General features: G+C 38.8%; 1 protein-coding gene across 3 annotated transcripts in view; it reads left to right on the forward strand.

Moving 5' to 3' along the window:
• The window catches only part of gdpd5b (glycerophosphodiester phosphodiesterase domain containing 5b), a 68,246-nt gene that overhangs the window by 49,033 nt on the left and 1,691 nt on the right, over nt 1-17,522 (forward strand). Inside the window, exons 9-16 of one of the 3 annotated variants that reach the window (XM_036564701.1) lie at nt 4,270-4,352; nt 6,264-6,414; nt 7,130-7,351; nt 8,090-8,247; nt 10,027-10,174; nt 10,723-10,805; nt 12,824-12,838; nt 15,160-15,272. In XM_036564701.1, the coding sequence (XP_036420594.1) occupies nt 4,270-4,352; nt 6,264-6,414; nt 7,130-7,351; nt 8,090-8,247; nt 10,027-10,174; nt 10,723-10,805; nt 12,824-12,838; nt 15,160-15,272 (973 nt within the window). Of the gene's footprint in view, nt 1-4,269; nt 4,353-6,263; nt 6,415-7,129; nt 7,352-8,089; nt 8,248-10,026; nt 10,175-10,722; nt 10,806-12,823; nt 12,839-15,159; nt 15,273-16,892; nt 16,944-17,522 lie in introns of all 3 variants that reach the window. The other 2 variants (XM_036564717.1, XM_036564711.1) reach the window with 2 other exon arrangements.

The raw sequence follows: 17,522 nt of genomic DNA on the forward strand, positions 1-17,522 counted from the left end.
TGTGAAAATTGAATAATGAATGAATCAATAGAAATGGTCTAAAATTCTGAAATATTACAATAAAATCATGCTACATTAACTTGCATTAAAAATTAACAGGTTTTTTTCCATCTCCTGTAAAGTGATGAGGTTTTTGTCTGACAGTGACTCCATGCATAAAAGCTGTATATCTTAGATATGCTGATGAATGAGCCCTTGCTTGCCTGAGTCAGTTTAGCATGCACGGTATGATTCATCCATAGAATGCAACAGTATGCAATGTCAGCATAGTGAAAGTCTATTTCACTATGCTGACAATGCGTTTGACTCTTCAAATAAAGAATCAAAAATATTGAAAGTTAGGTGATTTGCGTTGTTCACCACACTGTAGACGTGACAAAGCATTGCACTTTCAATACATCTTGCAACACTACTCCTTTAATGTGTGCACAACAAAGATCTTTCTTTATTTAGTTTGATGTGTAAAGAATGTGGCCTATCAAAGCTGAAAAAATTCACAGATTTCAGATCACAGATTTCTATTTTGTGTCACAAACTACCTTCATGAGTAAGCAAATATATTAATAGGAATATATTTCTTATTTTACCTTTTATTGTTACTCTGATGAAGAAAATTAAAAATAAGCATTTACATAATGTCAATTGCATTCTGCAAGTGTGGGCACATTGGTTCAGAAAGTATTCCAGCTAATTTTTAGGGTGTTGCTTGGTGGTTGTTAAGTGGTTGCTAAGGTGTTTCTAGGCTGTTGCTATGCTGTCTCAGGTGGGTATGAAGGTATTGTTGGGTTGCTGCTAATCTATCCCACATAGGGATAAGGTGCTGTAGGTTGTTGCTAGGCTATCCCAGGTGGTTGCTAAAGTGTTGCTTGGCTCTAGCTATGCTATCACTAGTGGTTGCTAAGTTGTTGCCAGGCCATTGCTGTAGTATCCCAGGTGGTTGCTTAGGTGTTGCCAGGCTGTAGCTATGCTGTCCAGGAGGCTGCTAAGGTGTTGGTAGGCCATTGCTATGCTATCCCAGTTGGCTGCTAATGAACTGTGTATTGTGTTTGTATGAACCCTGTATATACACTGTAAATGGAATTGATTAAAAAATCTCAAACAACCTATTCCAATAATGACAGCATGGTGCTTTTTAATATAGAGATAGCACATAAACTGCCATAGAAGAATCTGTTTTTACAACCCACATAATGAAACTGATAATGGGACCCCACTAGAAAAGGCAAGAAAACTTATAATGAAAAAAAAGTAAAAATAACATTATTAATACATTAAAGATAAACAGTAATAATAATAACCATTGCCTATACATGATAGATATTCTGTGTAAATCCCCTGATTATCATTTTATGTTTATATATTACAGTGTAATTTCACTCTCCTCTGTTTTCTCTCATGGTGGACTATTCCCTAATCCACAATGTTCACAATGTTCCCGCCAAATTTGGCTAGTTTGGAAATGCACTTGTGGGTGACTTGGCATTGGGACTGATGACCTTAGACTCATGCATCGCTGATGCATCAGAGTGTCCCATTCTATAATCAGTGCTTTTGTATGGAAATTATACAAGCTGTGGGTGTACAATTACAGCTTGTGTTTGCAATGGGTGCAACTTAAAGTAGCTGAATTCACTAATTAGAAGCGAAATCTAAATACTTTTGGCTCTACAGTGTATATTGTAAATAGGCAGGTTAGGGTGCCCTTGATTTAAAACATACTTAGTAGAACAAAATGACGCTCCTGGTGAAAGAAAACATGGTAGCATCCAAAAAGCTTCAATTCCACAATTATCTATTTTACTATGCCACAGCATCAGCAAACATTCATTTCAGCTTCTTTGCCAACAGATTTTAATGAATTAAATGGGACAAACCCAGAGTTTCTGAATGGGTCACTGGCGAGACACTTTTTAAAGTTTTTTCAAGTCACTACGTTCGATTAAGTATGTTTTTAAATTATATAATCAATTATTATTTATTAATAATTATTTATTAGTAAATGAAAAAGGACAAAATGTGCATAGAACCAGCAATCGGAGCCAATACACTAAAGCAGTGAACACTGCTGTAACACACAGCTGAAGCGCAAGATTCATTCTTCTCTCTCCACTCTACTGCTTATTCCCCTTCATACATATTAACATGCCAGCTTCCTATAGCTATGAATAACACAACAGTGTGCACAGGCATATAGTGTAGGTGTCCGTTAGCTGCCTACAGCTGGAAACAGTAAGTCAGGCAAAGCTGACATGCAGGTGCAGGTCAGGGCATGTTTCTGTTATATTGATCACCATGCCAGTAAGTGCTGGTAATAGACTACAGATATGGGTTTCCCCCATCCGCAGATTGCAGAGGCTACAGACTGTGCTGGAGTTGTTTTTTCCATGCACTTGTGTTTGTCCTGATCTGATGTTTGTGTCTACACAAGCTACCAAGACTTTATAACCTACTTTTCAGAAATGTGCACAAAAACAAAATGCATGTTTTATGAAATTTTTGCACTTTGAAGAAAAGATCAGATGGATAAGTATGAAATATTTGAGATCATATGGCTCTCCCTGCCTGTGTGCACCTAAATATGTTTTTGTCTTTTTAAAATCTCCATACTCTTGCGTCACGCTTGCTTACTTTTCTTACCTGTCACAGACAGGATGTTGTTTACTGCTCAGTCAATAATTTCTATCGCCAGCACTTGAGGGGCCTTATTGTTGATCCTGTTGTTGCTTGCATAGCGTTGCATAAGCTTGAACTGTTTTGCACATGAAGTTGCATAGCTATGTTGCCTCAGCTTTGAAAGAACTCCTTGCTCTGAGTTATTGATTTAAAGCAGAATAATTGAAAGAGGTTTAGGCACTGGTAATCTCTCGGGGGAGGAAAAGGCCTTAAAGGCTGAACTGAACTCTAAGCCCAACCCTTCCCCCATCCATCTATAGATCTCTCTCATGCTCACCCTCTCTCTCTACCTAATATCACTAAGGATGCACTAAGATAGAATATATGGGCTGATAATGATAACCTGTACTTAACACTTTGCTGTGGCTGATACTGATACAAGTAACTGATTGTTATTATTTTATTTTTAATGGATTTTAAAACACAATAAAATTAAAAAGTAAGTGTAAGACAGTCCACGATTCAATTTGATTAATGATAGTGGGGTCACAGTTTGATGTTCTCATGATGAGATTTGAAATAAAAAAATATGATTTTATTCTTGTTGCTCAGCTCACTAATGACTTTAGTGCTAGGGCGGCAGGAGGAGTGCTGGAGTGAGTTGTTGATTAGTGATGTTTGCAAACTTTGGTGTTTAAACAATGCATTAACATTAGATGGCATTATTATTATAATGAACATTCTCCATGATGCATTGTCACATTTTTGCATTGTGATATCACAGTGTCACTAGGCCTGTATGATAGAGCAATGTAACGAGAAGACGGACAAGTCACCTGATGCCGATTCTTCAAAGGTGATAATGGCTGTTTTAGGAAAGAACTGATGGAGAACTTGAGAGGACTAATTTAATATCTTAGCAACCACCTGGGATAGCATAGCAATGGCCTAGCAGCATTTTAGCAGTCATCTGGCAACACCATAGTAGCCACCTGGAATAGCAGAACAACAGCCTAGCAACACTTTAGCAACTACCAAGCAACACCCTAACAACAAGCTGTCACTGGAACTCATAGCAACACCACAGCAATTGGAGGGAATTACAATATAAACCCAATTAAGTTATCAAAAACAATCAACAGTGTTCTGCAGCTGCTTTAACTTGAAGTGTTATTAGCCAACTTAAAGTTCACATCCCCTTTCTAGTTAATATGTGATTCTCATTAAAAACTTTTCATTAATGCTAAAAAACATAAGCTAAAGTGGGCTGCAGCAGGCAGTATGTGTGTTGTAGGGGGCTAGGGAAAGGGAATTAAACATCTGATGTTTGTGTGTGGGTTTGTGCTCCATTTGAGTTAAAAGCAATGGAAAACCCAGCTCTAGTGACCAATGTAGGGTTAATAATTACGTTTCAACTGATTGGCGAATAATATATCATATATATATATATATATATATATATAATTGATATTGTGCACCCCAGAAAATTCACTCTTGCAAGAAAAGAAACTTTTTTCTTTTACTTTTTTTGTACCTTTTTATTTCCTTCTTTTTCTCTGTTTTGTCTAAGTGCACCCAGCGCGTGATGTTCCTTCATCTGGATGAATGACTGAAGGTTAATGTTCCTCTGTGTCTTTTTTTGCTTCCTGTCATCAGCTGGCTCCAGAGAACACGCTGCTCTCATTCCGGAAGGCATTGCAGATGAATGTGAGCGGGCTGGAGGCTGAGGTGGCCATCAGGTATTTATTCATTTGTTCTTTCACTTATTCACTCCCTCTTCCCGGCTTTAAGGACAGATCAATACAGTATGCAGACTCGCCGGGGTGGGGTGAGTAGGTGTGCATAGGTTTGTGTCTGTGAGCTCATTGTCCGTCACTGGGAGGTGGGTTAGTCATGCCTAGATGATGGATCAGAGGATGAGGAGGGAGGAGCTGAATCTTAAGAAGCTACAGAGAGAGTATGAGTGCACCCAAGAGAGTGTGGGTTCTTGTTCTTATGTCGATGGACTATGGATAGAAAACTAACATTGTGATTATATTGCTACATACTGCAAGCTAATAAGCCAATCTGGCCACTTGTGGTTTATGCTTTAATGTTTGCATACAATTAACAACAACAAAAAAGGACATTTTTAATCACAGTTATTTACAGCGGTTACTTATCATGAGAGGCCTACTTGCAAATATAGTGAATGTGCAGTGATGAATTAATAGCACGACATGGTTAAAGACCTGCATTATTTTATGTTGTAATTGACTTTTGTTGAATTACGTTACATCCCAAAAATGCTCGTTTAGAACTGGGATTGGTCAGGGTGATCAAAGCACGCACTGAAAAGCTTTTTCATTGTTTTTTTTTGCTCTTTTATTGTAGCTTCAACAATAGCAGTACTGCAAGGGCACAATATCACAGTATAGCACAGTAATGATTAGTAAACAATGTATTATGCAGCTCTGGTATGCACAAAATCATGCACATCCTTTATGTGCATATGTGCAGACACGCCCTAAGCCATGATGAATGAGTGGGGGAGATGAGAGTGGTGGTGACATGTTGGCCTGACTGCTCCATGCCCTCCTCTGGGCTGAATAATTAAGCATGATGACAAACAGGACCCTTTTGGCCAGCAAGTACGGACCCAGGACGCACCCTGTAGGCCTCTGTATAAGGGTGAACAAAAGGCATTAATGTTATTCAGTGGGTTGGCTTTTCTGAACATATTGGAGAACACTAATTCATATTTGCACTATTTTTAATAATATGTTAATTCAGATAATGCAATGTGTTATTTCTAGGGCTGTAAAATGATAGTGAGTTTGACAGTTAAATGCAATTAATCACATTCTTTTTTGTAGATAATCAGGGGTGATTATATTTGTCTTATTTGCCCAAATGTGACCCTAAAACAGTGTTTTGTCACAGTCAGAATAAGCTTCATTAAAATGTCAATAACTCAGTGACATTATGTTCATATGATAAAAAAAAAATGTTACTAAATTATCAAAAGTACTTTCAGTAACCTGATGACAGGCTAAACATGATAATCATGTGAACATATTTTTCAGTTTTCATCAACGTTCCGGTGAAAAGAACAGTGGCTAGACTCCTCTGGGATTGTAGCATCTTGCTCTCAAACCGTGACCTATATCTTGTTTTAAGGGAAGCTGTAGCTTTCAGCTTTGCTGTTGCTTTAGTTAGTTTGCAGTGCAGTCTGCCAAAGATGCTGATAAACAAATTCACTACATGGCAGGAGCTGGAAATAACTTTTTTCATCAAGAGAGCCGTCAGTGGAACTTAGCATTCAAAAGCTGTATTTGAACAAGAGGATTACAGACACAGAATCACAGCAACAGCGTGCCAAACAAAAAAGAGCAGCTGGACTTTAGGAAAGAGCAGCTGGACTCCATGGTAGAACTAGCAGTAGGCTGAAGGGTTAAACTGTGAAGAAAAAGAAAAAAGCCATTGTGTTAACTCATTATTAACACATGAACTTTTAAAAGTAATCCCTGCATTACTGATTTTATTGAAATCATTCATATCGCACATAATGTCTCTTCACTGGCCTTTTAATATAGTGTATGTTCCTATGTTAATGTCAGGATGAGATACATAATACCATGCAGGTCAGTTTAATTGTGCATTGGCTCTAGCCTAGATGGAGTGCCCTTCCTGATGAAGGACCGCACCCTGCGGAGGACTACGGACGTTAGTAGAGCCTTTCCAGAGAGGCAGTATGAGGACGCCTCATTTTTCAACTGGACTGATCTGCGTTCTCTCAATGCTGGCCTGTGGTTTCTGAAGGTACAGCATAAAACCTGATGAGTAACATCAACTCAAATAGTTTAAGAAAGCTGATTGCCTTTAAACAATTCTCCAGGGTATATTTTGGTATGTCCATCTGAATTTACATGACCAAATCGTAAGGCAAATTATTCAGTAACTGTGTGAAATAAATGTAAATTTTTATTTCATTTATTTTTTGTAAAAGCTTCCCTCAAATTAACAGAACATGTGTTTTATGATCACACATATTGCTATATGCTTACAGTTTATTGCTGAAAGCCAAAAATCTTAGACACTCTGTATTATTTTATAAAAATTTATAATAGTTTTTACAGAGTACATCACTGAAGAGACACCGTCTGTTCATAGTTTATACCCCACTCTGATCATTGAGCATTAATAATTCTCTGAACTTAAAACAAGTTACTTAACCCTTTTATGGTGTTCAGGTCTGTGGGACTCATTTTCAGTGTTTACCAAAATAAGAAATGATGTGATTTATTATTATTTCAACCTCAGATTCCTTGACCTTTGCTCATTTTCTGTGAAGAACATATAAAATAACACATTTTCAATAACTTCACACCGTTCAACCCCTACACATTTATATTACACATGTGGTGATGGGGTGAACCCAGGGGAAAAAAGTGTGGAGGTGCTGTGTCCCTTCACTCTGTCCATTGACCTTGTTGACGGTGCTGGATTTGATGACATTGGTTTGTGCTGAATGCAGGATGACCCGTACTGGACAGTGCAGTACATGTCAGAGCGGGAGCGCTGGCTGGTGGGGAATCAGACCGTGTGCAGTCTGGAGCAGATGCTACAGCTAGCCGCCCACACAAACCTCTCAGCCCTGTTCACCTTACGCAGACCTCCACCTGATCATCCCCACCACCTGAGCTGGGTCAACCTTACACTGGCCACCGTGCTGAGCTCAGGCATTCCTCAGCACCTGGTGAGTGGGGATAGAAAACCTCATCATTTTAGATGTTACTAGATGCTAGACGTTTCAGGCATCCATCTTAATACGTCTGGTAATTGAATAGTTAAGATGAAAGTCATTCTGATTGGTTTGATGTGAAGTGCTTCATTCTTGAGAAACTTACTGAGTCAGAAATGTTTACAGTGGTGGTGATGGGAACCAGACATGCAAAGAGTTTAATGCCTCTAAATGAACCCTCACCGAAAGATAATGCATGAAACGGTTATGAAAATGCTGCCTGATTCATGATGAGACATTGTTTTGCAATAGTTTTTAAAATAAGGTTTTGACCTAAAACTTAGTTTACAAAACATTCAAGACAGAGTGTAATACATGCAGGGCGTTTTAAGTCCAAATAGTCCCCAAGGATTTTTTTTTCCACTAGGAGACATACGCAGTTTGGCTAGATGTTTGGGATAGTAAAAAATGCCTATATTTGCGCTGTAGACAGTGACCTTGGTTACCATCGCCACCAATGTAAAGAAACCTAAGTCAGTACATTTCTCTGCAATTAACCATTTTACACCGAACCACTCTGAATTGATTTGTTTAAGTGTCTGCAATTGAATTACACAGCAATTTGGAAAAAATGGTGTGTTTTTTTTTTTTCTCAAAAGTTTGTGAGATGTTCATGGAACAGATTTATAAGCTTGGCTTTGTACAACAGTGCCCCCTTGTGGTGAAAAGCATGTTAATATGAGAAATTTGCAGGTGGTGTGGAGTGTGGACTGGGATAGGGAGGTGGTCAGGCAGAAGGCACCAGGTTTCCAACAAATCTCCACAAAGAAGCAGCCACTGGAGACTCTCCGTCAGAAAGGCATCAGTAGACTCCTGCTGCGCTACAACCAGGCGACTGTTCGAGATGTGCAGTGAGCCACAGCCCTCTACATACATAATAGCAACGTGTTATAGAAGCCATATTAGGCACTGCTAATCAGATATTTTGTCCACTGCACAACATCTTTGACATTATATCACTGCATGCCTGTCTCAGCCTGACAGAACAAGAGTAACTCAATGACGCATTTCTGGTTCATGACAGAGATTTTGAATCTGTACTAGGCAGCACAGTTGCCTGCATGCAGCATACTGTTAGGAAGAAGATATTGAAGCCTCTCCAAGTAGGAACCTGATAATGAATATGCATTATAGCTAGGACTAGCTTCACAGACCAAAAAAAAACTTTAAATAAACAAGAAAAAAGGTTTCTTTCTGTAAGGGAGACCAATAGAAAAATCTAAACCATGCAGTGTCATTGTATAAGTTTGAAACCAATCATTGCCAGTTCATTTAGGGGGTATATTTTAGTAATTTTTCTAAATGGAAATGGTAGAACAGAATAGAAACCCATTTATATTCAGCCATAAGCTGTGCAACCCCCTTTATAACATTTAGTGCTCTATTTGAGTGTAGAAGCTGTTGTTTCCTGGCCCGTGCAGTGCACCAAATAGGGAGCAGAGAGCTGCTCGTGATTCTACCTGAGTAATAGTGACAGCCTTAGTTACAGCCTGTATGTTTTTATTAAGTTAAAAGGGATTTCCATTGATTTTTGATTCAAATTCTCTGCATAATTCCAACAATAAGATGTTTGCAAAGTCATTCAGAGTAGTTTAATGTAAAGTGCTCCATTTTAAAGATACTTGCCTAGACAAAACTATTCACGGAGTTAGTGATAGGAACCAGACATTTGAAGAGCTCAATGCCTCTAAAAGCTACAATGCATAAAGTTATTACATGAAATGGTCATAGATATGGTGCTGGATGCTTAAGACATTGTTTTCTGAAAAGCGTTTGACCAAAATTTTATGTAAAATTCATGGTGGAGATGTACGTGCAAAATAGAAAACTTAGTTTTCTAATTCACCACTATTTCACTCTTAGCTCAGAAGACATGCACTGACTAGCAAATAAAAATGACTACATTTGTGTCATAGGCATTGCGAGCCCTGCTTCCTCTCGCCAGCACTCTGAGAAATCTGAATTTGAGTTTCTGGATCTGTATTTCTCTACAATCAGCTATTTTACATTAATCTGCTCTGCCTTTGTTAACGTATCCACAATTGAATTAGGCAGAAATGTTGAAAAATCAAGGTAATTCCTCTTTAATGCAGTAGAATTCTTGTAGGAAGTGTAACAGTACAGCATATTGTATCAACATGAGCTTCTCAACACAGTTTGCATGGGCTCTGAACAATACATTCAACAGACTAGAGCAAACAATGTTCTCACTTTAATACTGCTTATATGACATGAAGTATAATAGACATTAAACAAGCAAACCCGTAATGAGGGTAGACCATGTCCTCTCTAAGAAATATGGCTTCGACTATACCTCATAATTGAGTCTGAGGAGAAAGCAGGCTGCTTGTAAGCATATATTATCTCGGGGCTAATAAATTAGCTTGTTGCTGATGCATTACTATCAAATACTGTACTTGTATAATGTTACATGCTCTAATAAACTTAAAATGGAAAGGTTAGTGTAATAACATAAGGCAGAATGTCAGGCACTCCTTATTTTTTCTGTATGGAAAATGTACTGTAGTGAGGCACCACAGCATCGTATTAAATCGAATTACTATCTTGGAGCTCTCTGTGTATAACGAGACGTTTATGCGTGCATATGTGTGTGTGTGTATTTTTCACAGGACGTACGCAGCTGGTAACGTGAGCATGACTCTGTACACTGTGAATGAGCCGTGGCTGTACTCTCTGCTGTGGTGCAGCGGAGTGCAGTCCGTCTCCTCTGAGGCCCCGCAGGTCCTCAAAAAAGTGCTGTCTCCCCTTTGGCTAATGGTGAGACACTGCATCTGCTCTCTACAGCTCATGTCTCCACACTGCTAGCGTCAGCAAATAGGCACAAGCTCAGAGGTGCACACTGAAGATTTTGTAGCCTTTTATTGTCAACATGAGTAAACACATTACTTTTTATTTACCCCTTGAACTCTAGGCTTATTGTTTAGTTATTGATCTTAAGACTTATTATTTAGTAACAACTACAAATGACTATTTGTTAATTCTATATACTAATATGAAATTTATATAGTTTTCAAAGGAGCATACGTGCCCTTATGGTTTAAGGGCTTAATTTGACAACAAAAAATACAGTTATAGTCAGGCTTTTGGTAAAATATCTCTATGATTAACAGTGCGCTTCCTCAAAAAATCACTTTAAAGAATCCAACTATCGGGACCAGTCCCATCTTCCAGTGAGAAATATTTCCTTCTTACTGTAGAAGTACTTAACTGTCAATGTTAAAATCATCTACATGCCACGATTGTTCTTTTGTGTTACAGTGACATCTAGTGTCTGGTCTTTAAAAATGCTGTTTTTGTTGTTGCAGAGTCCAGATGAGTACTGTCTGATTTGGGTGGCCACGGATCTTGTCTCCTTCGCTTTAGTGCTGGGGATTTTCATATTCCAGAAGTAAGAGCTTCCTCAGCTCGAATGTTTGTCTTATAATTTTATTGTGGGGACTATGTAATGGTCCCATAAGGAAGAGATACAGGTTGCGCTGGTTGGAGACAAAGAACTGTGCTGAGCTATGAGAATAAATAAATTATGAGCATCTGCTTGTCTTTTGCACCAAAACTCCTATGTGTGCCTCATCAGCAGTTTTACTGAACTAGGTGTTGTGAGTCAGTTGTATTGCTGTATCCCTCTCTTCCTCTGTCTGTTTGTCCATCATGTATGCACATGCACATAGACAATTTCTCTGATGCAGTGATGTGACAGCAACAGTAATGTAAGATTACAGATTTAAATCAGATTGGCTGCAGAGAGTGATGTTTATATATAGAGAAGTTATTAGATCTAATTGAATTGGCAAAGCCAACTTACTGTTTTTCATTTTATTACTCTATGCTTTTTTGTACAATGCAAATTTTGAGCTAGAACCACAAAACTTTGCGGCATCTTAGAAGCTATACGAGAATAATGCACTTGTACCTTTGGGACTGATCACATGTATGGTTTTTGTACATTGTTCTCTCAAACACATTTTTTCTATAGGAAGTGAATGAGAAAGTTGAGAAAATTCCAGTCTAACTTCTATAAGTGATGTCACATAGAACATCTTTCACACTGCCCTTCATAGACATTACATACAGACTCACATGCATACTAGCTCATAAATACATACACGTTAGCAAACCACGTGGGACACCATTGCATCAGCTTAGCAACTACCTGGGATACCATAGCAATGCCCTAGAAACACCATGGTGACCAGCTAGGATAAGATAGCATTGACCTAGCAACACCATAGCAACAGCCTAGCAGCACCTTAGCAACTACCCAGGATGCCATAGCAATGCCCTAGAAACACCTTGGTGACCAGCTAGGATAAGATAGCAACACCTTAGCAACTACCCGGGATGCCATAGCAATGCCCTAGAAACACCTTGGCGACCAGCTGGGATAAGATAGCATTGACCTAGCAACAATGTAGCAACAACCTAGCATCACCTTAGCAACTGCCTGAGATAACATAGCATATACATAACACCTTAGCAGTCACCTGGGATTTCATACCAAAGGCTTTGTCAAGCCAGATTAAAGTTCATTCACAGTCATTCCCCCTCTAGTCAGTTATTGCAAGTTTACAAAATTGCAAAATTTGTTGTTTTTTTGTTTATAATTTATATGGAAAACTAAGGTTTGTCTACAAACTGAAATCTAGTAACCTACAGGAAAAGCAGTCCTATTTACTTGTACAACTGAACTGAACTTACAACATATTAAGATGTAAACTCTAGAGATACAGTAATATATTATAAATAACACCCTCTTGGCCACTGAGGGCGACATTGAGTTCATTCCAAATGAATTGTAGTCCCTTAGCAACTGAAAATGTTATTATGCCTGTCTGTGGAGATGGATACTTTTGCTGGTTTCCTGTGGGCTAAATCATGATGACTCTTTTATTGTGGAATTCCCAGAAAAGGACTGTGGAAGGGATCTGTAATATACAGTTGCAGCCCTGACTGATAATTTTCAGTACAGAAATGTATTAACTCTGTGTGCACTGTATAATTAAATACTTTTAGTGCTGCTAAAGCATAGAAGAAGAAAAGTAAATGAGAAGAAGGAACACAATAAGGATTTGCAAGGGAAAGGGACACTCTGAGGAATGAAGTCAAACATTTTTTTTTATTTTAAAAATGAAAGAATGGGCAGGGAATGTGGCATTGTTTTCTCTGTGTCTGTTTCAAGAAGACCACCACCATCATGTGGGGGCTGTACTCTTGTGGGATTTTTTTAATACCTGCTCTCTGGTTAGTGCTAAGTTTGCTGCGCTTGCCATAGTGACCAGCTTCTGCTTCTGAACTGACCTCTTGATTCTCTCCCTTTTACTCTGTTATCTTTGTACCCTTTGTACCTTTCTTCCTCCTTCTGCCTGATGTGCATGCTCCTCTTCTCTGCTGCATTCTGGCATCTCTCAGCTATCACGTGATCAGGTAACTGGGTCACTTCTACAGACCCATTCTGCTATGCTAGTGCGCATCTTTTTCATCTGTTCTCCTACCTATGTTTATCTATCTATCTATCTGTCTGTCTGTCTGTCTGTCTGTCTATCTATAATTGTCTATCTCTGTCTGTCTGTCCATCTTTCTATCTGTCCATCTTTCTATCTATCTATCTATCTATCTATCTATCTATCTATCTGTCTGTCTGTCTGTCTGTCAATCTATCTATCTATAATTGTCTATCTGTCTGTCTGTCTATCTATCTGTCTGCCTGTCTGTCTGTCTGTCTGTCTATCTATCTATCTATCTATCTATCTATCTGTCTATTTATAATTGTCTGTTTCTGTCCGTCTGTCTGTCTGTCTATCTATCTGTCTATCTTTCTGTGTCTGATTTCCTCTACAAGACCACTTCATTTATTTAATTTCCAGTACAAGCTACTAATTTTTCAGTGTCATGTAAAAAGGAGAAAACATATATTTAACAGAAAACACAGAAGCCTCAACAACTGAATATATCATTTTTTTCAATATTTAATGTCCACCGTATTCTTTTATTACAGCTTCTTTCAAAGAAATCTGCAGCGATGTTTGTCCATCCTACCAAATTCAGTCTTAGTAGTTGGCTGCATTTTGTGTTTTTCACGATCCGAGTAATCTCAAACACATTCAGTGATGTTCAGGTCTGGACTCTGGAGTGGTCACTCTGTTGTGCAGTGAACACCAGAAGGTTCTTTGTTTCATTTGTAGATGTTTTTTGTCTGTTTTCTTTTCTCAGTAAGAGCTTCTTTACAGCTACACATCCTTTCAGACTCATAGTGTTGAGTTGTCTTCTCACGGTGGAAGGATGGACAGAAACACCTTTTTCAGATTTTTCAGATCTGAATCAAGAGTGATTTTCTCCTCTCTCTCAAAGATGAAAGCTTTGAGTGCTGTTTATCTGATTGGGACTGTTTTGGTGGTCTACTAGGTCTTGCACAGTTGTAAGGAGTCCCATCATCTTTCAATCATTTTTTGAACTCCAGTTTTTTTTTCCCCCATTTATTTTCCTTTGACTTTGTCCTTCATTATGCACATGGTCTATCTGAGGTTTAATCTCCTCAGAAGTATCTCCTGAAGAATGAATAACTTGTACTTACTGGCTGTTCTTACTGGAAATTAAATAAGTGAATGGTGGTCTTTGACTTTCGCACAGTACCTAAACTCTCTAGTAACACCCTGTAACTCTCTCTCTTTCACTACCAGTAATTGGAAATTCAGACCCCCTTATGTTTTAGATTTACTCTGCCTTAACATCACCTCTCAACATCACACCTGACGTATTAACTATGCGCTAAACCTTTGCTTAATAAATTCTTTGAGCAGAATTTTGTTAAAGAGAACTGGCAGCAAGTCTTGCCCAGCCCTGTCTTATGTCCTCTAGAAGGTGGTATTGAGCCTTTACAGCCTTTAACATAGTGACTGACAAGATTATTCACAGCTTCCTATACAGAGAGCTTTTTATTTTAGTAGCTCTTGCTTCAGTTGAGATGTAAATTTCTCATGGTAGAGAGACGGCATGTCTGAGATGAATGGTGACTGCGGATTATAAGCAGCGGAACCTGCAGTAGAAGACAGTTATTTATAGCACCAAGTCACAGCCCTGCCTGGCCTCCGCCCTGACTCTCCAGTGAAGGACGAATGGAGACTCAGCATGCTACCAATGATTTACTGTTAATATCAGCAGAACGTTTCAGTTAAACTGAGTGCTTTCCTGACCAGAACAGCAAAATGGGTGCAAGATCATTAATTAACCATTAGGCTATGATGTTTTAATATTATGAACTGTTAATTGCTTGTAGTAACAGGACTAATGTGAACAAATGCAGTGGTGAACAAAATGTAGAGGTGAGCTCTAATTACTGAGCAGTGTCTGTGTTGATCTCTACATTATGAATTTTAGCCTCAGTTTAAACCCTAACAGTAGGTTTGCCAGACCAAGATTAGTCCTAAACCTTAACAAAAAAAGGATTTTTAGTGGTGAAACACCACCGACGCAACAATCTAATCCAAGACTCAGCTTAATCAGAATCTATGGAACATCTACATTGCAAAACCTGCTTGAAAAGGTGCATTTAGATCCTTTGCTATTTTGCATTCAGTCTGAACTGTAAGCTTTGAAAAAAATGTTTTTTTTCTAAGAGATTTGTTTTGAAGTGTGCACACAATGAAGTTAATTCTGTGAACTCTCCACATAGCATATATAATGTTAACTGTGCAAAATACTTTATCTTTTGTAGTCTTACTCAGTTTTGTATGTGTGTGTCACTGTAGGTGGAGGATGAGTGGTATGCGCAGCTACAACCCGGAACAGATCATGCTAAGCGCTGCTGTCAGGAGGTCCAGCCGAGATGTCAACATCATGAAGGAGAAACTCATCTTCTCCGGTAAGAGTCTGACAGTGCTGCTTTTAGTACATTTTAAAGCCAGAGCACACTGAGCCAGCGAACACCAACAAGCATTAAAAAAATAAAAAAATTAAACACCAACAGTTCCAAACGTTTGGTTGATGTGCCGCGCCTGTGTGTGATTGATGGGAGACTTTAGAATGTTATCCTCTATTCATGCTGTTCTAGCACAGTCTCCCCCCACTCAGACTGTTCTAGAGCATTCTTCTTCATCCAGTGTACTAGAATGTTCTGCCCCATTCACAGCATCTAGAATGTCTACTAAATTCTCTTCACACAGCTCTTGAATCTTCTCTCAATTGCTTTGTTCTAGAATGTTCTCTGCCATTTATATGGTTCTAGAATGTTCTCCCCAGTTCACACCAGGGACGTGGCCAGCACATTTTCATTTGGGTGGCCAGGTGATTTTATGGGGGCTTAAAGAGCAGTTAATAATGTTCATCTGTATGCATATTAGGCCTGTGTTATTATTGTATTGTTATGTTGTTAATTGAATTTACTGTACATAATTTTGTGCATAATTTGCAGAGGAATAAACCATTGCACCCAGTTATTGCTGAAAAAAGATAAAACTTTGTTGATGTGATATTTGTATAGAACTGATGTGCATAGTAATGAAAAATAATACCATTACTTGGGTAACTGGTTAACCACATTTTAAATAGTTTTTACTCCAGAACAACTGAAAGTGATCCATTACATTCCATAACATTCCAAATCTATTTCCTGATTAACATTGTTTATCTTCAGTTACAGTAATGTGACCCCCAACAGAACCAAAAGAAAAAAAAGTAAAATGATGGATAGACTTATTTATGTGATTTTCCAACATAGGAACCCAAAGCTAGCTCAATAAACAAAGAAGCACGAGACTATTTTTAATATTTTGACCATTGTTGATTAGCCTGTTTGCTCAGGAAACAGTAGCCAACACACCAAGAAACACTAATTATCAGGTGCAGTTTGATCAGACTCTTACAGCTGGTTGGTGACTGCCCTCATGGCAGATTTTCACCGTAAAGTGTAACCAGTCACACACGGTAGGTAGGAGAACTTTACTCTCATGACGGCTTTATTTTATGATGGCTGACTGTCTCACCTTGTTAAACTGGGGTGTTCAGACTTATGGCCACTTATGGCGGCTTCATGTGAGGGTAGCACTGACCATCCCTGGCCACTGGTTGGCAATGTCCCTGGTTCATTTGGTTTATCTGTTCTTTTTAATATTCTGAAGTAACTTCTGACATTAGAATGTTGGTGTTTATTGGTGTTTGTTGGATCGATTTGCTTTGGCCTTTAAAATGTCTTATTTTTTTATTATTTATTCATATTTATCGTGTGTATTTTTGCTCCCCCACACAATTTCAGTGGCTGAATTGTGTGTATGTGTGTCTCATAATGTTTGCATGATTCTCTGAGTGGTTCTGACATGTTCTAAAGGTCAGCCGCAGTAGCAGCTTAACCCTGGGTGTGATCCTTCCACTGTCTCATGTCATCTCATCCCATTCCATCCCTCCCTCTCCCTGCCTCTCACTGCCTGCTGCCCTCCATCTCTCCTCCTCTCCATCCACCGCTGGCATCCTCCACCTTCAATCGTAGCTCATAAATGGCTTTCGTCTTGATAGACATGCTAACACTGGCTTGTTAATGGTGAGTATATGAAGTATTGTAAATATACTGTACCTTAGTACAGTGGTAGTGGTTTTCAGTCCATTTCTCAGGGACCTTCCAGCCAATCATGTTTTTATGAGTAGTCTGAGAGTCTTGTGGGTTTTGTCCCTCAACGTGGCCGAGAACCGCCTACTTTGACAGGAAGGAGCCGTTCGACTGACCTGCACAATGACCAACCACAGGTTGTAGTTTTTGCATTATGCACAGGGGCAGGCGATTGTCAAAAAAACAGACCCACGTGAAACATCATGAGCAGTAAACACGAGAATATCTCACTGAAAAACCTTTAAAATGCCATGAACAATTCAGTGGCTGCATCTTGTTCTTAAAGGCTTAGAGCAGACAGCTAATTGAAAAACTTAGTTTCCCATCGGACTGATTAAAAACTGAGGACAGAAGCATGTGCACACACACACGTAACTGACGGAATTTCGAAAGCACTCCTTTACGAGATCCACTCCAAATCTTTCCGTCCATTCCGTATCTTCCATAGTTTTGGCCATTTTAGCATCAGACAGCCCATGTACCACTGTGGCCTATATTTGTATAATAAGACTT

This window comes from Colossoma macropomum, unplaced genomic scaffold (genome assembly GCF_904425465.1).
Source record: "Colossoma macropomum unplaced genomic scaffold, Colossoma_macropomum, whole genome shotgun sequence".
NCBI classification, from domain to species: Eukaryota; Metazoa; Chordata; class Actinopteri; order Characiformes; family Serrasalmidae; genus Colossoma; species Colossoma macropomum.